This window comes from Rana temporaria, chromosome 1 (genome assembly GCF_905171775.1).
Source record: "Rana temporaria chromosome 1, aRanTem1.1, whole genome shotgun sequence".
Taxonomy (NCBI): Eukaryota; Metazoa; Chordata; class Amphibia; order Anura; family Ranidae; genus Rana; species Rana temporaria.
In genome coordinates this window covers 402,368,233-402,387,544 of record NC_053489.1, presented here as the reverse complement: position 1 = coordinate 402,387,544, position 19,312 = coordinate 402,368,233, and the positions used below count along the sequence as shown (strand labels likewise).

At 44.0% G+C, this 19,312-nt stretch overlaps 1 protein-coding gene across 1 annotated transcript in view; it reads left to right on the top strand.

Annotated features, from left to right (window-relative positions):
* Positions 1–19,312, top strand: part of LOC120930872 (phospholipid-transporting ATPase IK-like) — a 71,778-nt gene that overhangs the window by 28,022 nt on the left and 24,444 nt on the right. Inside the window, exon 2 of the mRNA XM_040342024.1 lies at positions 6,263–6,315. Within this exon, the coding sequence (XP_040197958.1) occupies positions 6,273–6,315 (43 nt within the window). The 5' untranslated portion in view covers positions 6,263–6,272. The remainder of the gene's footprint in view (positions 1–6,262; positions 6,316–19,312) is intronic.

Sequence of the window (19,312 nt, the reverse complement as noted above, 5' to 3'; positions counted from 1 at the left end):
TGTCCCTGGATCCAGCGATGCCACCGCGCTGTGTGAGCGAGCGGGTGCTCGCTCGATTCACACAGCGTCCTCCTGTGCCGCCGATCTCCGTTCCCTGCGACGTTACGACGCACGGGAGCGGAGAACGGCGCCAAATTCAAAAACGTAAACAAACACATTACATACAGTATACTGTAATCTTATAGATTACAGTACTGTATGTAAAAAATACACACCCCCTTGTCCCTAGTGGTCTGCCCAGTGCCCTACATGTCATTTTATATAATAAAAACGGTTCTTTCTCCCTGCAAACTGTAGATTGTCCATAGCAACCAAAAGTGTCCCTTTATGTCAAAAATGGTTTTAGATCAGCTAAAAAACAGCGATAATAAATTATAATCACTTGCAGAATTGTGCGATAGCGATTTGTGGGGAAATTCGTCATAAAAAAAAAAAAAATTACAGCGACAATTCTGCAACTGAGCACATTTCAGTGATTTTGAGTTGATTACATTATTGAATAATTTTTATTTGAATTATATTATTATTTGTTATAATTATTTATTATATTATAATTTATAATTTTGTTTTTAAAAAAATGTCATACCCGGGATGCCTATTAGACTCTGGTTTGTTCAGATTTAAGTGAGTTATTCCTAAAAATTACAGGCCTACAGTATAAAACGCCAAATTTCCTTGCAAATAATGGTACCGCTTTCAGCATCTTTTTTCTGAAATAATCATACCGCCAGGGAGGTTAAGCGTGTGCATTAAGAAGAAAAATGTTACTGCGCTGATCTAATTATCCAGAGGTATGTAATCTCTGGGAATATGGACATAAGTGAAATGTCAGGGCCACAATGTACCCAATCTTAAATGTGAATAACCTGAATACAAACAATAAAAAATATATGAGTCATACAAATGTGACACAGTGATTTCAAACTTAAATCATATATCTAGATCAGTGTGTCAGCATACAATCCATATGCCACAGTGCTTCTATGAGAAAAATGGCTGTTGTTGCTGCTACTGACCAACCAAATAGTGAAAACAATACGAAAGATATTACAAAAAATATTATATATATACCGTATTTATTCGAGTATAATGCGCAAAATTTTATACCCAAAAAAAAGATCAAAGTTTGGGTGCGTGTTATACTCGAGGACTTTGTCCCCCCCGCCGCTACCGCCGCTGCTACAGCAGCGGCACACGCCGCTGCTACCGCCGCCGCCACCGAAGCCACCAACGCCGCTACAACGTTAATCACGCGGCGCGGGGGAACATTAGACAGCTTTCGTTTGAAGAGCTGTTTTCCCTGCCGCGCGTAGACACTCCCCCTTGGACGGATCTGTCCAATCGCGAGCAAGGGGGAGTGTCTATGCGTGGCAGGGAAAACAGCTGTCCAAACGAACGCTGTCTGTAATGTTCCCGCACGCTGCGTGATTAAAGGTAAGGGCACATGGCTGGACATACGGGGGCATGGCTGGACATACAAGGGGCATGGCTGGACATACAGGGCACATGGCTGGACATACGGGGGCATGGCTGGACATACAAGGGGCATGGCTGGACATACAGGGGGCATGGCTGGACATACAGGGGGCATGGCTGGACATACAGGGGGCATGGCTGGACATACAAGGGGCATGGCTGGACATACAAGGGGCATGGCTGGACATACAGGGGGCATGGCTGGACATACAAGGGGCATGGCTGGACATACAGGGGGCATGGCTGGACATACAGGGGGCATGGCTGGACATAAATGATTTTTGGCAATTACAATGATTTTATACCGATTTTTAATTGAAAATTAGGGGTGCGCGTTATACACGGGTGCGCGTTATACTCGAATAAATACGGTATGTGTGTATAAAAACACAATATGCAGTATGCCAACTGCACCGTGAGTTGTCCAATAACCGATATTGGAACAAAATAAAATAAATATCAATAAAAGTGAAATAATTATCAAACAACCATACAAATGTGCAATGTGCTGGCTGCACTTAAAAATAGTCCAAATGACAGGCAATCTTGCTCTTATACAATAGGTTCCAGCAAACACAAGGTTCAATATTGGTAATGCTGTGTACAGGAAAGTGCCGCTATCTCTTCCACCCGACAAAGATGTGCCACCATCACCAATGGTTAAAATCAACACTCACCAGACCCCAGATATTATTAGGCTCCAAAGTGGTGTCTTTTCTTTGTCGGTCAGTGGGTGTTGCCTCCTTTTCCCTTTTACAAGGTGTCATCAATTCCTCAAAAACAAGGGGCTCATCATGGTGTAGTATAATAAAATATGTATTTATTTAAAAAGGGTAAAAAAATATAACACTTACAATATAAAGTGCCTCTGACCGGCACTGAGTGTCTCTGGCAGTGTCAACCGTTAAAAGCCGCTGACCAGCATTTAAGTGGCGTCCTAAGAGGTGTGCTTGCCCCGCTGTGCTCCGCATGTATTGCTACAAGGGGTCCGTGCGCGCTGGTGTGCTGCACCCTCAATGTGTGTGTCCAAACAGCCTCTACGCGTTTCGCTAGTTGCGTCGTCAGGAGAGCTCTCACACACACTGATCTAGATATATGATTTAAGTTTGAAATCACTGTGTCACATTTGTATGACTCATATATTTTTTATATTTTTTATTGTTTGTATTCAGGTTATTCACATTTAAGATTGGGTACATTGTGGCCCTGACATTTCACTTATGTCCATATTCCCAGAGATTACATACTTCTGGATAATTAGATCAGCGCAGTAACATTTTTCTTCTTAGAGCACTATTGACCCCCCACTAAGGGCACACAGTACTGCAGCAGATCACGGTTCACATTTATTTATTTATTTCCTTTTGCACCGGTGACATTAACAACTAAGCGTGTGCAGTACTGCAGCAGATCACGGTTCACATTTATTTATTTATTTCCTTTTGCGCCGGTGACACTCACAACTAAGCGTGTGCATTGTTGGTTCACTTATCTTTTCCTTTGATTTCCCTAAATGTTTTTTTTCTTTGTCTGAATTTCTCACTTCCTGTTTCTCCTCAGTAAACTTCACACCATCATCCGAGCGGTGTTTAGTCAGCCATAACAGCTTACTGAACAGCTTACTGAGGAGGAACAGGAAGTGAGAAATTCAGACAAAGAAAACAAAGAAAAAAAACAAATTTAGAAGGAAAATCGAAGGAAATAGTAAGTGAACCAACAATGCACTAGCTTAAAGGAACCTATTTGGAAAATAAAAAACCTTTAAATAGAAGTTCAGCTCTAGGTTTTGTTCTAGCTTTGTCAAAGGCTTTTCTCAACAAAGTTTTAGAATATCCCCTATCGGATAATCTTGATTGTAACAAATTGGATTGATGAAAATCATGAAAATCTTCTTCACATGAACAATTCCTGCTTAGACGCAGGTATTGTGCATAGGGTATGCTTCTAATGAGCGGGGCTGGGTGAGAACTGTGGGCATGTAAAATGGTATTGCCCGAACTGGGCTTACGATACAAATCAGTTGTAATATAGCCATTCTCATTGATACAAATTAGCAAGTCCAGAAAGGCAATTTCTGTGGTATTGAAGGTGTGTGTAAATTTCAGATTAAACTCACTGGTATTGAGGGCACCCAAGAAGTCTAGAAGATCATCTCTAGACCCCGTCCACACAATTAGCAGATCATCAATGAAGCAAAACCAAAACTGTATCTTGGTCAACCAAAAAGCAAATTTCTCATCAGAAAATAACCACCTCTCCCAACCGCCTAGTTATAAATTGGCGTAAGCCGGGGCACAACAAGTGCCCATAGCCACCCCTAGCCTTTGCAGATAGGCCTGGTTCATAAAGGTAAAGTGATTTCTGGTAAGTATGAACCTAAGCAAATCTAAAATAAATCCATTATGAGACCAGGTGCTATGATCCTGTTCTTTTAGAAAGGACTCGGTCACCCGGATGCCCTGCTCGTGTGGGATGCTAGAGTACAATGCCTCTATATCCACAGCTACAAGCAGGGCATCTAGGGAAACATGAGTCCCCTCAATGTGTTTTAGCAGATCCTGTGTGTTCCGGATGTAAGATGGAAGGCAGATGACATGTGGCATCAAAAAGGAGTCCACATATCTGGTCGCCTTTTCGGTTAATGAATCATTTCTAGAAATGATCGGTCTGCCGGGTGGATTTTTAGGATTCTTATGGATCTTAGGGAGGGCGTAAAATGTGGGAAATTTGGGTATTAAGTATTCCAGAGTTTTTTGATCAATCAATCCATTCAGATAGGCGTTGGTACATAATATTGCTATGGAGTTTCCTTGAAGCCTGTACCAGCTCTCATGTAATGTTCACTGCTACAGATACCAGTTCTCATGTTAATGTTCACTGCTACAGTTACCAGCTCTCATGTTAATGTTCATTACTAACCCCTAGTGTGCAGTCCCAGTACTGCAGCTATACTTATCCTTATACCATTAATACCAAGATTTACTTTAATGTTGCTTATGCTGGAATAAGCACTATTTACTTTACCGAGGCTGTGATGATATAACCCAAACTCTTAACTGAGTTAAGAGTGAAACCTGGGTTCGAACCTGAGAAGTCTCCGCAGTTGCGATCCATAAACCTGAAACTAATTTGGCGTATTGTTACACCATCTGAGAAGATAAAGAGCCTCATCCACAAATACCACAAAAGACTTCAAGCTGTCATTGATGTTAAAGGGGCAATACATGGTATTAAGAATTGGGGTATGTAAACTTTTAAATGATTTAAAAGGAGTAAACGCAGTTATTTGATAATAAATGGCTTTCGCCAAACACTAACCGTGAGTGAAAGAAAAGTTTTTGTGTTATCATTCATATTCTCAGAAAAATGGCCAAGAAATCATAAATTCTGCCAGGGTATGTAAACTTATGAGCACAACTGTATACACCCTTTTATGTTTATTTTAGCATGAAAAAAATTAAAGCTGCGCTGCGTTACACTAGTGATGTCTCATATTCATGGCCAATGATCAATTGGATAAATGTGAATATAAAAAAGGTAGGTGAAAGAATCAACAAAAGTCAGCTGGATGCTGATAAATACCTAAAAATACTTGTGAAACTGTGAAAATTATCACTACAAAATAGCTGATGCTGTGAATATAATAATCAAGGTTGCTGATGCTATGAATAAGTATTCATTGAATGAATATTAAATACTAATCCAATAAAACATAAAACAAATAAAGTCCATTCAGAAGATAGAATATCCGTGACTTCAAGACAAGTAAACACCCAGGAAGTGCCGAGAGATTTAGATAGAATTCCTCCACTTCTTATTATAGATCTACTTACCAACTCGCATGGATCTCTTATTAAGGAGATCGCAATCGCCTGTGGCTGTTAACCCTGCCCAGGGTCTCTCAATGGTTACTGTTGCCGATGTCCTATTTCCTCCACATGGGGACTCCTTACTAGATCTCCCGAATAATTGTTCCTCATGTAAAAATAAAAACTACCATGGTGTAGTACTTCCATATATGTAATGATAAAAACAAAGACATGCACTTACACTTAGTAGAATAAAATAAGCGTCACTGTTGTGATAAATTTCAAGCCGGCCGGTTCTCACTATCCGCCCGTCCTCCTGGGTAGTAGTGTAATCTCGTCAGTGACGTCAGCTCCTCCCTACGCCGTTTCGTCAAAATCTGACTTCTTCCAGGGGCACGAGCTCCTGGAAGAAGGGGCTCGTGGGGCCCAACGAGAATACACTACTACCCAGAAGGAAGTAGTTTCTATAAATAAAAACTACCATGGTGTAGTACTTCCAGATATTTAATGATAAAAACAAAGACATGCACTTACACTTAGTAGAATAAAATAAGCGTCACTGTTGTGATAAATTTCAAGGCGGCCGGCTCTCACTATCCGCCCGTCCTTCCGGGTAGTAGCGTAATCTCGTCGGTGACGTCAGCTCCTCCCTACGCCGTTTCGTCAAAATCCGACTTCTTCCAGGGGCACAAGCTCCTGGAAGAAGGGGCTCGTGGGGCCCGACGATATTATATTTATTAATACCTTCTTTTTGTTCACTTCACACACTGTGACCGTGCAGTAGTTTCCATACATTTATTTTAGCAACTTAGAATTGCAATGAAGCATCCTTAAAAACTTTTACTGATCTTTGGTATGGACATTTCTTTGTTACAACTGCCTGAAGCATAAACTGAATCTTAACTGTAGATGCTGAAAGCCTTGATTCATACATACTGATTTTAAAAGTTTATTTTGTATGCATTTATATCTTTTAGAAAGAGAACAATGGATACGGCATTCAAGTCAGCAGATCTACCAAATGATAAAGGTATGATTATAGAAGTTTCTAAAACTGCACATAACATTTTAAGTATATCTACTGTCAAAACTTTTTCTTTTTAATTTTGAAAGGAGTGAATAATGGTAAAAACCCTTTTTGTTGTCCATGGCAAATTTTTCTTTTACTTCCTGACTTGAGACACAACAGGAAGTAAGAGCAGATCGCTCGGCCTAAGAGAAATCTCAGACATTTGTGACTTGAGCAAGTGTCCAGTTGAATGATTTCTCCACTTATCCTATAGGACCGGAGGTGACAGGCAGACCGACAAACATGCATATGAGATAATATGAGATAATAAAGAAAGCACAAGACCTCAGTATTGGATTAAAATTGGCCACAGCCCAGTTTATTGGTTTTCAATAAATATTTAAGTATATAATAATATGTATTTCATCAATTAAATTCATCAACAAATACCGATAAATTAAACCACTCTGCTCAGCCACTGAAACTCGAGCTGACAACCTTCAGTTTAACATTTCCTTACATATCCCTTTCGACAGGAGGGGTGGCACAACCAGCCCTCCTGTCCACACCACCCCACACTGCGGCCGACTCAATGCACATTTAAAGGTGACAATTGAAAATATCTAAACCAACGTCAGATAGATGCACTCCATCATGTCGATACATACCTGGAATATTGCCTTCCAGCTCAAAGTGTTGAAACAAAATGCCCAGATTGGGAACTAGAAATTTTTTCAAAGCTTTATTAATTCTCTTTTGTACTTTTTCAAGTGGCTTAAAAGTAACCGATTGTAACCAACGTAATCTCTGGACAATTTCGGTGGAAAACTAAAACTGAATGTGGGGAATGTATTTTAAGGAAACAAAACGTATTAGAAATTAAATCAAAAGTTCTAATTTTTCCTATATCGTTCCCACCTAAATGGACTACAAGAATATTTGGGGCAGGGAAACTAGCATAAAGCCACCTTATTTAAAGTCACTCCAAACCATTAACCCTAAGTCCATGCCAATTAATGCAGAATGAAGATGGATCCAGGCCCAAATTCTCTGTGTAAATCCTTTCTGCCGCTCTTTTCTGAGCCCAGAAAATACAGGAGTGGCCCACAATCCATACCATCAGCTGAGTACCTGAAACCAAACATTTTATTAATAAGGACGAATATAAATCTTAAAAGAGTTTAAACGCTATCTCGGTGCGGCTCTATACGGCGCCTGCGCACCGATGTTCGGCTACTTTCGGGAACTTGTGACACACTGTATGCGACCGTCGGAAGGCTGTCAATCAAATAGGAACGCCCAGTCCCGCAGCCCATACCCGGAAGCGGCGGAGAACATCTATCTCTAAAACGTTAAGTACTGCATTGATTTTAAAAAAAACACCCGATTCTGCTTCGCCTAATTTTGCTCAATCTAATGTTAAAAATTGATTTTTCAATATATAAAAAAATTCTAACACTACATCCAGCCCAGTTCTGCAAATAAAATTACACTGACCTTTTTTTTTTTTCGCTGTAGATAGCGTTTAGCCTTAGAATTCACCGCGGCTTCCGGGTAGGAAATCCCGCGGGAGTGGGCGTTCCTATTGACATGCCAATTGATTGACATGCTAAACGAGGGCGCATATAGCACGTCACGACTTCCCGAAAGAAGCTCGGGTCGGCTCAGCTCTATTCGGCGCCTGCGCACCGGCGCCGAATAGAGCCGAGCCGACCCGAGCTTCTTTCGGGAATTCTAAGGCTAAACGCTATCTACGGCGAAAAAAAAAAGGGCAGTGTAATTTTATTTGCAGAACTGGGCTGGATGTAGTGTTAGAAATTTTTTATAGGGTGAACCTCCCCTTTAAGTAAGCCCTCAATGCCCTAACTGGACATATATTGACATCTGTACATTCTTGTAAAGATATCCAAGACCCAATACCTAAAGGATCGGTTTTACTGAATAGAAGAAAAATACGTAAATTATTTTCCAATAGAACAACATTGGAAAATAAAATACCTGACCTTTTTGCTTTAGATGGAGGCAATAACTCTGAGATTCTAAATGCCACAAAAAAGGCTAAACAAAAACTGAATTGAAAAGGATAGCTTCAAATCTAGAATAGCACACCTAAAAAGTAGAACTACATAAACTAGATAATAATGCTGGTTTAATAGGACATCTATCATTCCTATTAACTCTACTTCTTTTATACCCTTTTAAAGCCTGTCTAACAGAAAATAAACTCTGGCATGGCGGCAATTCATAAAGTTGGAGGAACAAGGAAATACCAGATAATACTTTGTTAATGTGTGACCAGGAATGACCCTTTTCCATTAAAAAATGAAGAAAAAGCAAAACTAAACGTTCTGAATATGCAGAAATATTGGTGTGTAAAGAAGAGTATAACTCAGGGGCGGACTGACCATTCGGTCATTCGGTCATTGCCCGAGGGCCCCGTGGTGGGGGGGCCCGGGCTGGCTCAGTCCGTCCCTGGAGGTGCCCGCAGCAGCGTCAGCTTCTACACAATTAAAAAAACGGAGTCTGTACTCTGTACCCCCGAGATGCCTTGTATAAGAGGCTCGCTCGGGAGTTATGAGCTTCCCAGGATGGATGGCTCATCAGAGCCGTGAGCCGTGCGTGCGGGGATGTACAGTGACACTGTGACAGGCGCTCCGGCCACCTCTCTCCCCTGTGGCTCAGCTGAGGGGGCGGGGCCATAAGTCACTGCCTCGGAGGACTGCATGTGAAGGAGCTGCTGCTGCTGGACTGGAGAGGCAGAGCACACTGAATTGCACAAACACAGGAACGAATGGCATTCACAATGACCTGCCTTGTGTTGTGTGCAGATTAGCAGGTCAGTGTCATAAATAATGAAAGCCCTGTGATTGCAGTGACAGTGTCTAATCTGTGTAATAAGAGCCATGCCCATGCTGATTGTTTCTTTACCTTCTTGCCCTGTGCTGTGTCTGTGCTTATTTACCAGGTAGCAGGTCATGTCAGGGGCTATTCACTAGTGCACATGTTGAGCCATCCATCCCTGTGTCTTGTCGAGATGGTTCCCCTATTGGATAGGTTTCCGACCTCGACTGCGCAGGCGCTGCACTTGCGCAGTCGGAGGCTACGAAAATCTCCAAGCCGAAGAGCTGTTTGTTAGCTGTAAACAGAGCATATGCAATGAACACTGCGCTCGCTCCCGACCCAATGCTTGGTGCTGGTTACACACGCTCCCAGTTTGTTGATATTCTCAATATGACATCCACCCCTTTGACAAAAGCACTGGCCATCGAGTGGAGGAGCCGTGTATAACCAGCCCCAAGCATCGGGTCGGGAGCGAGCGCATTGCGCATGCTCCATTTACAGCGGACAAACAGCTGTTCAGCCTCTGAGATTTCCGTAGACTCTGACTGAGCATGCACAGTTGAGGTCGGAAACTATCCGATAGAGGAACCATATCGTCAGGACACCGGCCAGCTCATACCTCCCGACCCCTCTCATACAACAGCCACATCAACCTAGCTAGTGGGATTTAATGGTTCAAGGCACTACTTTCTCGGGGGTACAGACTCAGTTTTTTTTATTGTGTATGATAAGCTGCCACTGCTGCGGGCACCTCCAGGGGCGGACTGAGCCAGCCCGGGCCCTCCCACCACGGTGCCCTCGGGCAGTTACCGACTGACCGAATGGTCAATCCGCCCCTGCACACTGATATCTGGTACACTGAATGCCACTCAGTGTATAGATATCAGTGTTATATATAGGGAATAGCACTTAGACCTGGTTCACATTGAAGCAATTTACCATGCGATTTGACATGTCAAATCGCATGGCAATGGCACTAACTGAATCGGTGCGATGCCCCATTTGTGGCGCCGATTCCCAAAAGTAGTTTCTGTACAACGTTTGGCGACTTCTTGGTGAAATTTCCTTAGACATCTGTGCAGCAACCCGCACAGATGTCTCTGAAATCACCCGCCAAATTCGCACTGACATGCGGGTATGAAATCATGCGAGTTTAGCTGAACTGTCTCGCACAATTTCATTCCCGCTGTCAGTGTGAACCTGGACTAAGGCTGATTCACACCTAGGCATTTTTTGTGCTTTTTGCATTTTGCAGATTTGCACAACAGTCCATTTAACATGGTTTCTTATGGAACACGTTCTGTAGTGCAAATCTGCAAAATGCAAAAAGCACTAAAAATGCCATAGGTGTGAATCCAGCCTAAGTTAGTGTTATTCCCTATATATATTCCTTACATTGGTGGTCAGTGAGAAGAATGTTCCTTACATTGGTGATCAGTGAGAAGAATGGTCCTTACATTGGTGATCAGTGAGAAGAATGTTCCCTTACATTGGTGATCAGTGAGAAGAATGTTCCTTACATTGGTGATCGGTGAGAAGAATGTTCCTTACATTGGTGATCAGTGGGAAGAATGTTCCTTACATTGGTGATCGGTGAGAAGAATGTTCCTTACATTGGTGATCAGTGGTAAGAATGTTTTAATTCCTATAATAAACATAGAGAAATTCTTTGAACGCCTGCAATGTGGGCAGTGTAATATGTAGGTGGGACTTTGTGTGAATGTAGCTTTAACGTGGGCGGGGACACATGGTCAGAGACACAGGGGGCCCAATGATCTCCTTTTGCCCGGGGGCCCCATGAACTGTCAGTCCGCCCCTGGTATAACTCTTTCAAGTAGAATTAGCTACGGAGTTCTGAATGTTCCTATAAATTAAATCAGATCCCATAAATGGGATGGGCAATTCTCCCCGGCTAAATCCGCTTCCGACATTAACAAGAAAAACCGGTCCATCTGTTGGCGGTCCATCTGTTGTACTTAGCCTTTATCCAGATGTTCCATTTCAGACACAAAAAGAGCAAATGACGCAAGTAAGCAACAACCTGAGGTGATTTTGAAGAAAGGCAATTCACAGCAAAAGCTACTCCTTGGTTATCAGTGTGAACCAAAATCCTCCTATTCACAAATTGCGAACCCCATATTTCCACAGCTACAATAACAGGGAACAACTCCACCAATAAAACAATATTTTTACAAAAAACATTTTTAACCCACCTAGAAGGCCAGGATTTTTTTTTTCATTCTAAGAAATTTTAACAAAACTTGTATTAACCTATAAACCTTATCGCTGGACAAACTGAATTCCATAGTTATGGTATTTAAACCTATTTCTAAAAATTAAATGTTTTTGGTTGGGAACACCGTCTTTTCTTCTGCCAATAGGATGCCAAAGAAATTACATACCAAAAATAAGTGTAGAACCCTCTACCTGTAGATAGGTGCTAAGGGCCAGATCCACAACCAGCGGGCGCAACTTAAATGTTCCGATTTAAGTTACACCGCCGCAAAATTTCTACCTAAGTGTCCGATCCACAAAGCACTTACCTAGAAATTTGCAGCGATGTAACTTAAATCTGTCCGGCGCAAGGCGTGCCCAATCTAATGGGGCGAGTCCCATTTAAATTAGGTGCGCTCCCGCGCCGGACGTACTGCGCATGCTCCCAACGCTATTTTCCCGACGTGCTTTGCGTTACGTTACGTTGCGCCGAGTTTTGTGAATCGCGATGGGTAAAAAAGAGATGCGGCGGGGAAAAAAAATGTTTTAAAAAAATTTGACAGCGACACGGGAAAGAAGGGTATACTTTTACATGGTGTACTAAGTTTACACTTTGTAAAAGCAGCCCTAATTTTGCGACGGCAAACTAACACTTACGGAGAAATAACGAAGGGAAAAAGCTTTGTGGATCTCCGTAAGTGCTAATTTGCATACCCGACGCTGGATTTCGACGAGAAATGCCCCCAGCAGCGGCCGCGGTACTGCATCCTAAGATCCGACAGTGTAAGTCCATTACACATGTCGGATCTTAGGGATATCTATGCGTAACTGATTCTATGAATCAGTCGCATAGATAGAAACAGGGATACGACGGCGTATCAGCAGATACGCCTGCGTATCCCTTTTGTGGATCTGGCCCTAAGTGTATGGTTTTTGTGTTAGCTGCCAGTGCATGTAAATTTAATCAGGTCTATGCTAAGCTAGGCCTGTTTATTTTTGATCAGGGAAGTGGTTTGGTACAGCAGTAGGTGACTGACATGTACTTCATCTTTTGCGCGCCTCCCCTTTTTCCAGTGGAGAATGTTCTGGAAAAGGGGCAGGGCTGAGTGCTGGAGTGACTTGGGGTAAATGAGAGAAGCTCTGACCAATCCACATCTAGGATTGGCAGGGGACAGGCCTCCTACATGTACCCATAGTCATCCTGCTGGGGGAGGAGTTGTCGGCTGGGTGAACTGAAGGATGGAGTGCTAGACTGTCGTGCAGAAAGAACACCCCCATCTGGGGGGGGTGTAAATCCAGCGGAGGAGCTCAGGAGCTGGGAGGGAGCCTCTCCTTACACGGGCATGGAGAGGTGTCCTGGTACAAAAGCTAGGAGAGGCAGTTGGTTCGCACATCCGGAGTCCTTCAGGAAGGATCCAGGGCAGGTGTTGGTGAGTGGAAGCACAGTGAGAGATCTGGAAGAGGTATACCAGGGGAGCTGGGTGCAGAGCCAGAGGGAGAGACTGTGGAGTTTGTGTCAAGTTGATGCAGCCATGAGGGCAGGCAGGATTTGCAAGTTGGACCGCTGGGATCAGTAGTCCATCATCTTTAAATCTACTATGAGGGGGTACTGCAGGCCCCAGGCCTTCAACTGTTTCATCTTCTACGTAAACTGGCGCTTATTCAGATAGAGGCCTAGTCATATCTGATGGCGTGACAGTAATACTAAGACTGTGACAGGAGGAGATGTTCTGGGGTAAAAGTCTGTTAAGCTGTGTGCAGGAGGAAGAGAAGTTCGGTAAAGGTCTGTCAAGGTTTAGTGTCAGCAATCTTGTCCTATCTCAAGAGTGTGACGCATGCCATATCCCTTCCCCAACCAAGTTCAATCCCCTAATAAAATAACAAAAACAAGCAAAAGACTGTTCATTGACTAAAGGAATGTGTCTAATAGATGTCTGGCATCAGAGTGAAATGTGTGGATGTAGTAACTCGTAGCAACCACTCACTACATAAGAAATAATCTAAATAATGAATATAAATTTGGGAATCGGCTACCTTATTCACTACCCATTAGACATGTGCGTTCCCGTTCGTAACGAATGGATTTTCGTACAAATTTGTTAGTTTTCGTACATTCATATCAATTCGAACATCCGAAAAGCTGAAAGACCCAAAATACGAAAATGACGGAATTACGAATAAGTAAAAAAACGAACAAGCGAAAATACGAACGTATGATTGGACAATCTTACTAAAATACGAAACACCGAAAAAACAAAAGAACGAAAATGACATCTATAACGAACGATTTGTTCGTATTTTCATTCGTATGTTCGTATTTTCATTTGTGTGTTTTGTAAATCCGTTTCTTTGTCTGTTTGTAAATTTGTGTATTTGTATCGTTCTTTCGAATGGGCACTGGGCAGTGTAGTTAGTAAGTGAAAACGCTCATTTTGACGTTTGTTGGCAAAAAGTCAGACCGTGTGTGCGGGGCTTAAGAGAAAGTATATCTTAATATGGATTAGCCGCGTGTTGCTATGTATTTACCAAAGTACAAAATTACGAATCCATTAAACGAAAATGATTATATAACAAAATTAATAATTTCGAATCAACGAAAATAAATTAGACAGATTTACGAATCATTCAGTATAAACGAAAATAAAACTGTTACGAAAATACGAACGGGTCCGAATAGGAAAACTTGAGTCTTACGAAATTACGAATCTTTACGAATCTACAGAACGAGACGAAACGGAACAAAAAAATACGTAAATTTTTGTTGTGCAGACGAAACGGAACAAAAAAAATACGTAAATTGTTGTTGTGCACATGTCTACTACCCATTCAATTAAAGATGATAATGCTTCAAAATAGAAACATGATACAGAGCACCCAATTGGTAGACTCTTGTCAAAATAAAGCTTATTTTTAAAACTAATACCTAACGAATTAAAGCAAGACGGGTTTAGTGGTAGAAGTCTGAAAGCTGATTTAATATCCGCCTTCTCCATTAACGCATTTGGGCATAATGGGCCAAATTCCCAAAAGAGATACGCAGGCGGAACTGCTGTTCAGTCTGTGCCTAACTTTGGAAACGATCCTCAAAAGGCTTTTTCCAAAGTTAGGCAGAAAATCTGACATGTGTAAGACACTTACACGGTCAGATCTTAGGATGCAGTACCGCATCCGCCGCTGGGGGCATTTCTCATTGAAATGCCGCTTTGAGTATGCAAATGAGGACTTAAGCAGATCCACAACGCTTTTCAGCATTGTGATTTCTGCGTAAGTTCCGATTTGCTTGCGCAAAACTAGGGCTGGTTTTACAATGTGTAAAAATAGTCACACCTTGTAAAGGCCCATTCAAGCGACGGCATTTGGTATGCATTCCTGAGGGAGAACTCCACGGCAATTTGTAAAATCAAAACCGGCATGGGTTCCCCTCCCAGGAGCATACCAGGCCCTTAGGTCTGGTATGGGTTGTAAGGAGACCCCCCCTACGCCGAAAATTCGACGTAGGGGGTCCCCCTACAATCCATACCAGACCCGTATCCAAAGCACGCTACCCGGCCGGTCAGGAATGGGAGTGGGGACGAGCGAGCGCCCCCCCCTCCTGAGCCGTGCCAGGCCGCATGCCCTCAACATGGGGGGGTTGGGTGCTCTGGGGCAGGGGGGCGCACTGCGGGCCCCCCCCGACGAGTCAACATCGGAAGAGGGGAGAAGAACAGAAGAGAAGAACCTGACGTCACAGAAGACCGCGCCGGCTGCCTGTTACTAATTGAGCTAACACACAAACATAGCAGGCAGCCAGCGCTGAAGGAGAAGGCACCGGACATCTGCAGAAGAACCGGGGTTCGCCGAGTCAACAGCGGAAGAGGGGAGAAGATGGAAGAAGCCCCCCGGAGTCCGGAGAAGCCCCCCCTGGAGAGCGGAAGAAGAAACCCCCCCCCCGGAGAGTGGAAGAAGACCCCCGGAGAGTGGAAGAAGAAGCCCCCCCTGGTAATTGAGCTAATAACGAAGACAGGGGGGCATCCGGAGCAGAATAATAAATTATTTTAAAAACCCTTGTGTTGTGTGTTTAACCACTTCCATACCAGGTACTTACGCAGCTTCCCGCCCAAGCCAATTTTCAGCTTTCAGCACTGTCGCACTTTGAATGGCAATTGCGCGGTCATGCTACACTGTACCCAAACAAAATTGGCGTCCTTTTTTCCCCACAAATAGAGCTTTCTTTTGGTGGTATTTGATCACCTCTGCGATTTTTTTTTTTTGCACAACAACTAAAAAAAGGCTGAAAATTTGGAAAAAAAATTACGTTTTTATTTTTTTCTGTTAATTTTTTTGTAAATAAGTTTTCTCTTTCAATTACGGGCACTGATATGGCGGCACTAATGGGTACCGATGAGATGGCACTGATGGACATCGATGAGGTAGTACTGACGGGCACAGATGAGGTAGCACTGATTGGCGGCGCTGGTATGCGACACTGATGGGCACACATAGGCGGCACTGATGGGCACACATAGGTGGCACTGATGGGCACACATAGGCAGCACTGATGGGCACACAGGCGGCACTGATGGGCACACATAGGCGGCACTGATGGGCACTCATGGGCGGCACTGGGCACTCATAGGCGGCACAGATGGGCACTCATGGGCGGCACTGATGGATACTTATGGGTGGCACAGATGGGCACTGCTAGGTGGGCACTGGGCATGGATGGGCACTGTGGGGTGGCACTGATGGACACTGGGGTGGCGCTGATGGACACTGGGGTGGCGCTGATGGACACTGGGGTGGCAGCACTGATTGTTGCCAGTCAGTGCCCATTTGTGGGCACTGACTGGCATCTTTTTTCTTTATGCTTTTTTTTTTATTTATTTTTTAGACGATGTACCCCATATCCATTCACTTAGGGTGGGGGGCCGGTATCTGGGGACCCCCTTATTAAAGGGGACTCCCAGATTCCGATAAGCCCCCGCCCGCATACCCCGACAACCAACGGCAAGGGTTGTCGGGAAGAGGTCCTGTCCTCATCAACATGGGGACAGGGTGCTCTGGGGTGGGGGGGCCCGCAGTGCTCCCCCTGCCCCAGAGCACCCAACCCCCCCATGTTGAGGGCATGCGGCCTGGCACGGCTCAGGAGGGGGGGGGCGCTCGCTCGTCCCCACTCCCTTCCTGACCGGCCGGGTAGCGTGCTTTGGATACGGGTCTGGTATGGATTGTAGGGGGACCCCCTACGTCGATTTTTCGGCGGAGGGGGGGTCTCCTTACAACCCATAACAGACCTACGGGCCTGGTATGCTCCTGGGGGGGAACCCATGCCGGTTTGGATTTTACAAATTGCCGTGGAGTTCTCCCTCGGGAATGCATACCAAATGCCGTCGCTTGAATGGGCCTTTACAAGGTGTGACTAACTTTACACTTTGTAAAAGCAGCCCTAGTTTTACACCAGGCAAACTAACACTTACGGCGAAAAAACTAGGCACAAAAGCTTTGAGGATCGCCCTAAGTGCTAATTTGCATACTAGAAGAGGCATTTCGACTCGAAATGCCCCCAGTGGCGGATGCGGTACTGCATCCTAAGATCCGGCAGTGTAAGTCCCTTACAGATGTCGGATCTTCTGCCTAACTTAGGAAAACTGCTTCTGAGGATCAGTTCCAAAGTTAGAACCAGAGATACGACGGCTTACGCCGGAGTATCTCTTTTGTGGATATGGCCCTTAGCCCCTAATGGAGAAACCCAAAAATCCCTAAATGGGGGGGAATCAAATGGGCCTTCAATCTTACTTGCAAATACTCCTTTCGGTAACATTTTCCTAACAATATTAGCAAATTCTTGGACAGATTTTAAATTACTATCTTACAACCTGATCCTTTGAAAGCTGGGAGGGGGGCGAGCACGAAACTCCACACCAGGGAGAAAGCCTCGCATTACTGTGTGGCGTTACAGACAGAAGAACAGGAAGTGAGGATTTCTCAGAAGAAATAAGGACATTTAAAAGCAAAATCAAAGGATGAGGTAAGTGAAGGAGGAGTGCACTAAGGTAAAGGAAGCTATTTAGGGGAAACAAATTTTACCGTTACAACCCCTTTAACCACTTCCCGACCGCCGCATGTATATGTATGTCCACAGAATGGCACGTACAGGCAAATGGGCGTACATGTACGTCCTTGCCTTGTAGCGGGTGGGGGGTCCGATCGGGACCCCCCCCCGCTACATGCGGTGGTCGGATTCCCGCGGGGAGCGATCCGGGACGACGGCGCGGCTATTCGTTTATAGCCGCTCCGTCGCGATCGCTCCCCGGAGCTGAAGAACGGGGAGAGCCGTATGTAAACACGGCTTCCCCGTGCTTCACTATGGCGCTGCATCGATCGAGTGATCCCTTATATAGGGAGACTTGATCGATGACGTCAGTCCTACAGCCACACCCCCCTACAGTTGTAAACACACACTAAGTGAACACTAACTCCTACAGCGCCTCCTGTGGTTAACTCCCAAATGGCAACTGTCATTTTCACAATAAACAATGCAATTTAAATGCATTTTTTGCTGTGAAAATGATAATGGTCCCAAAAATGTGTCAAAATTGTCCGAAGTATCCGCCATAATGTCGCAGTCACGAAAAAAAAACGCTGATCGCCGCCATTAGTAGTAAAGAAAAAAAAATAATAAAAATGCAATAAAACTATTCCCTATTTTGTAAACACTATAAATTTTGCGCAAGCCAATCGATAAATGCCTATTGCGATTTTTTTTTACCAAAAATAGGTAGAAGAATACGTATTTTTTATATATGTTTTTATATTTATATTTATTATAGCAAAAAGTAAAAAATATAGATTTTTTTTCAAAATTGTCGCTCTATTTTTGTTTATAACGCAAAAAATAAAAAGCGCAGAGGTGATCAAATACCACCAAAAGAAAGCTCTATTTGTGGGGAAAAAAGGACGCCAATTTTGTTTGGGAGCCATGTCGCATGACCGCGCAATTGTCTGTTACAGCGACGCAGTGCCGAATCGCAAAACCTGGCCTGGGCATTTAGCTGCCTAAAGGTCCGGGGCTTAAGTGGTTAAAGCGGGGGTTCACCCTTAGAGGGCACTTTTCCCCCTTAGATTCCTGCTCGTTATTACTAGGGGAATCGGCTATTTATTTTAAAATATGTGCAGTACTTACCCGTTTACGAGACGCATCCTCTCCGTCGCTTCCGGGTATGGGCTTCGGGAATGGGCGTTCCTTCTTGATTGACAGGTTTCCGAGAGGCTTCCGACGGTCGCATCCATCGCGTCACGATTTTCCGAAAGAAGCCGAACGTCGGTGCGCAGGCGCAGTATAGAGCCGCACCGACGTTCGGCTTCTTTCGGCTACGAGTGACGCGATGGATGCGACCGTCGGAAGCCTCTCGGAAGAATGTCAATCAAGAAGGAACGCCCGCTCCCGAAGACCCATACCCGGAAGCGACGGAAGAAGATGCAGCTCGAAAACGGGTAAGTACTGCACATATTTTAATATAAATAGCCGATTCCCCTAGACCGAACGAGCAGGAAGCTAAGGGGAGATTTTTTTTTTTTTTTTAAATGGGTGAACTCCCGCTTTAAGGAGGGATGCTTTCATTGTATCCAGAAAAACTGTGTAAAATTCAATTCTACCTGACATGGTATACTTAAAAAAAAGCCCTTTACGACCACCCAATGCATATGAAAAACTGTAGTGTGTACCCGGCTTAAAACTTTCTTTCCAGGATAAAGCAGCCCCTAGATGAGTCCTTTTTTTTTTTTCATTTAACAAGCAGGTTTAGTCCTCCCCACTCAGCTATTGTATTCTGACAGCAAGGAATATTTCCCTGCTGTCAGAATACACTGATCAGTGCTGCTGGGGAGCCGAGCAGATCCTACAGCAGGTAACCCCACAGGTGATGGCCTGCGTCGCCATCGCAACAAACAAGGAAACTTGGAATAGGCAGCCGCACCGCAACGGGAT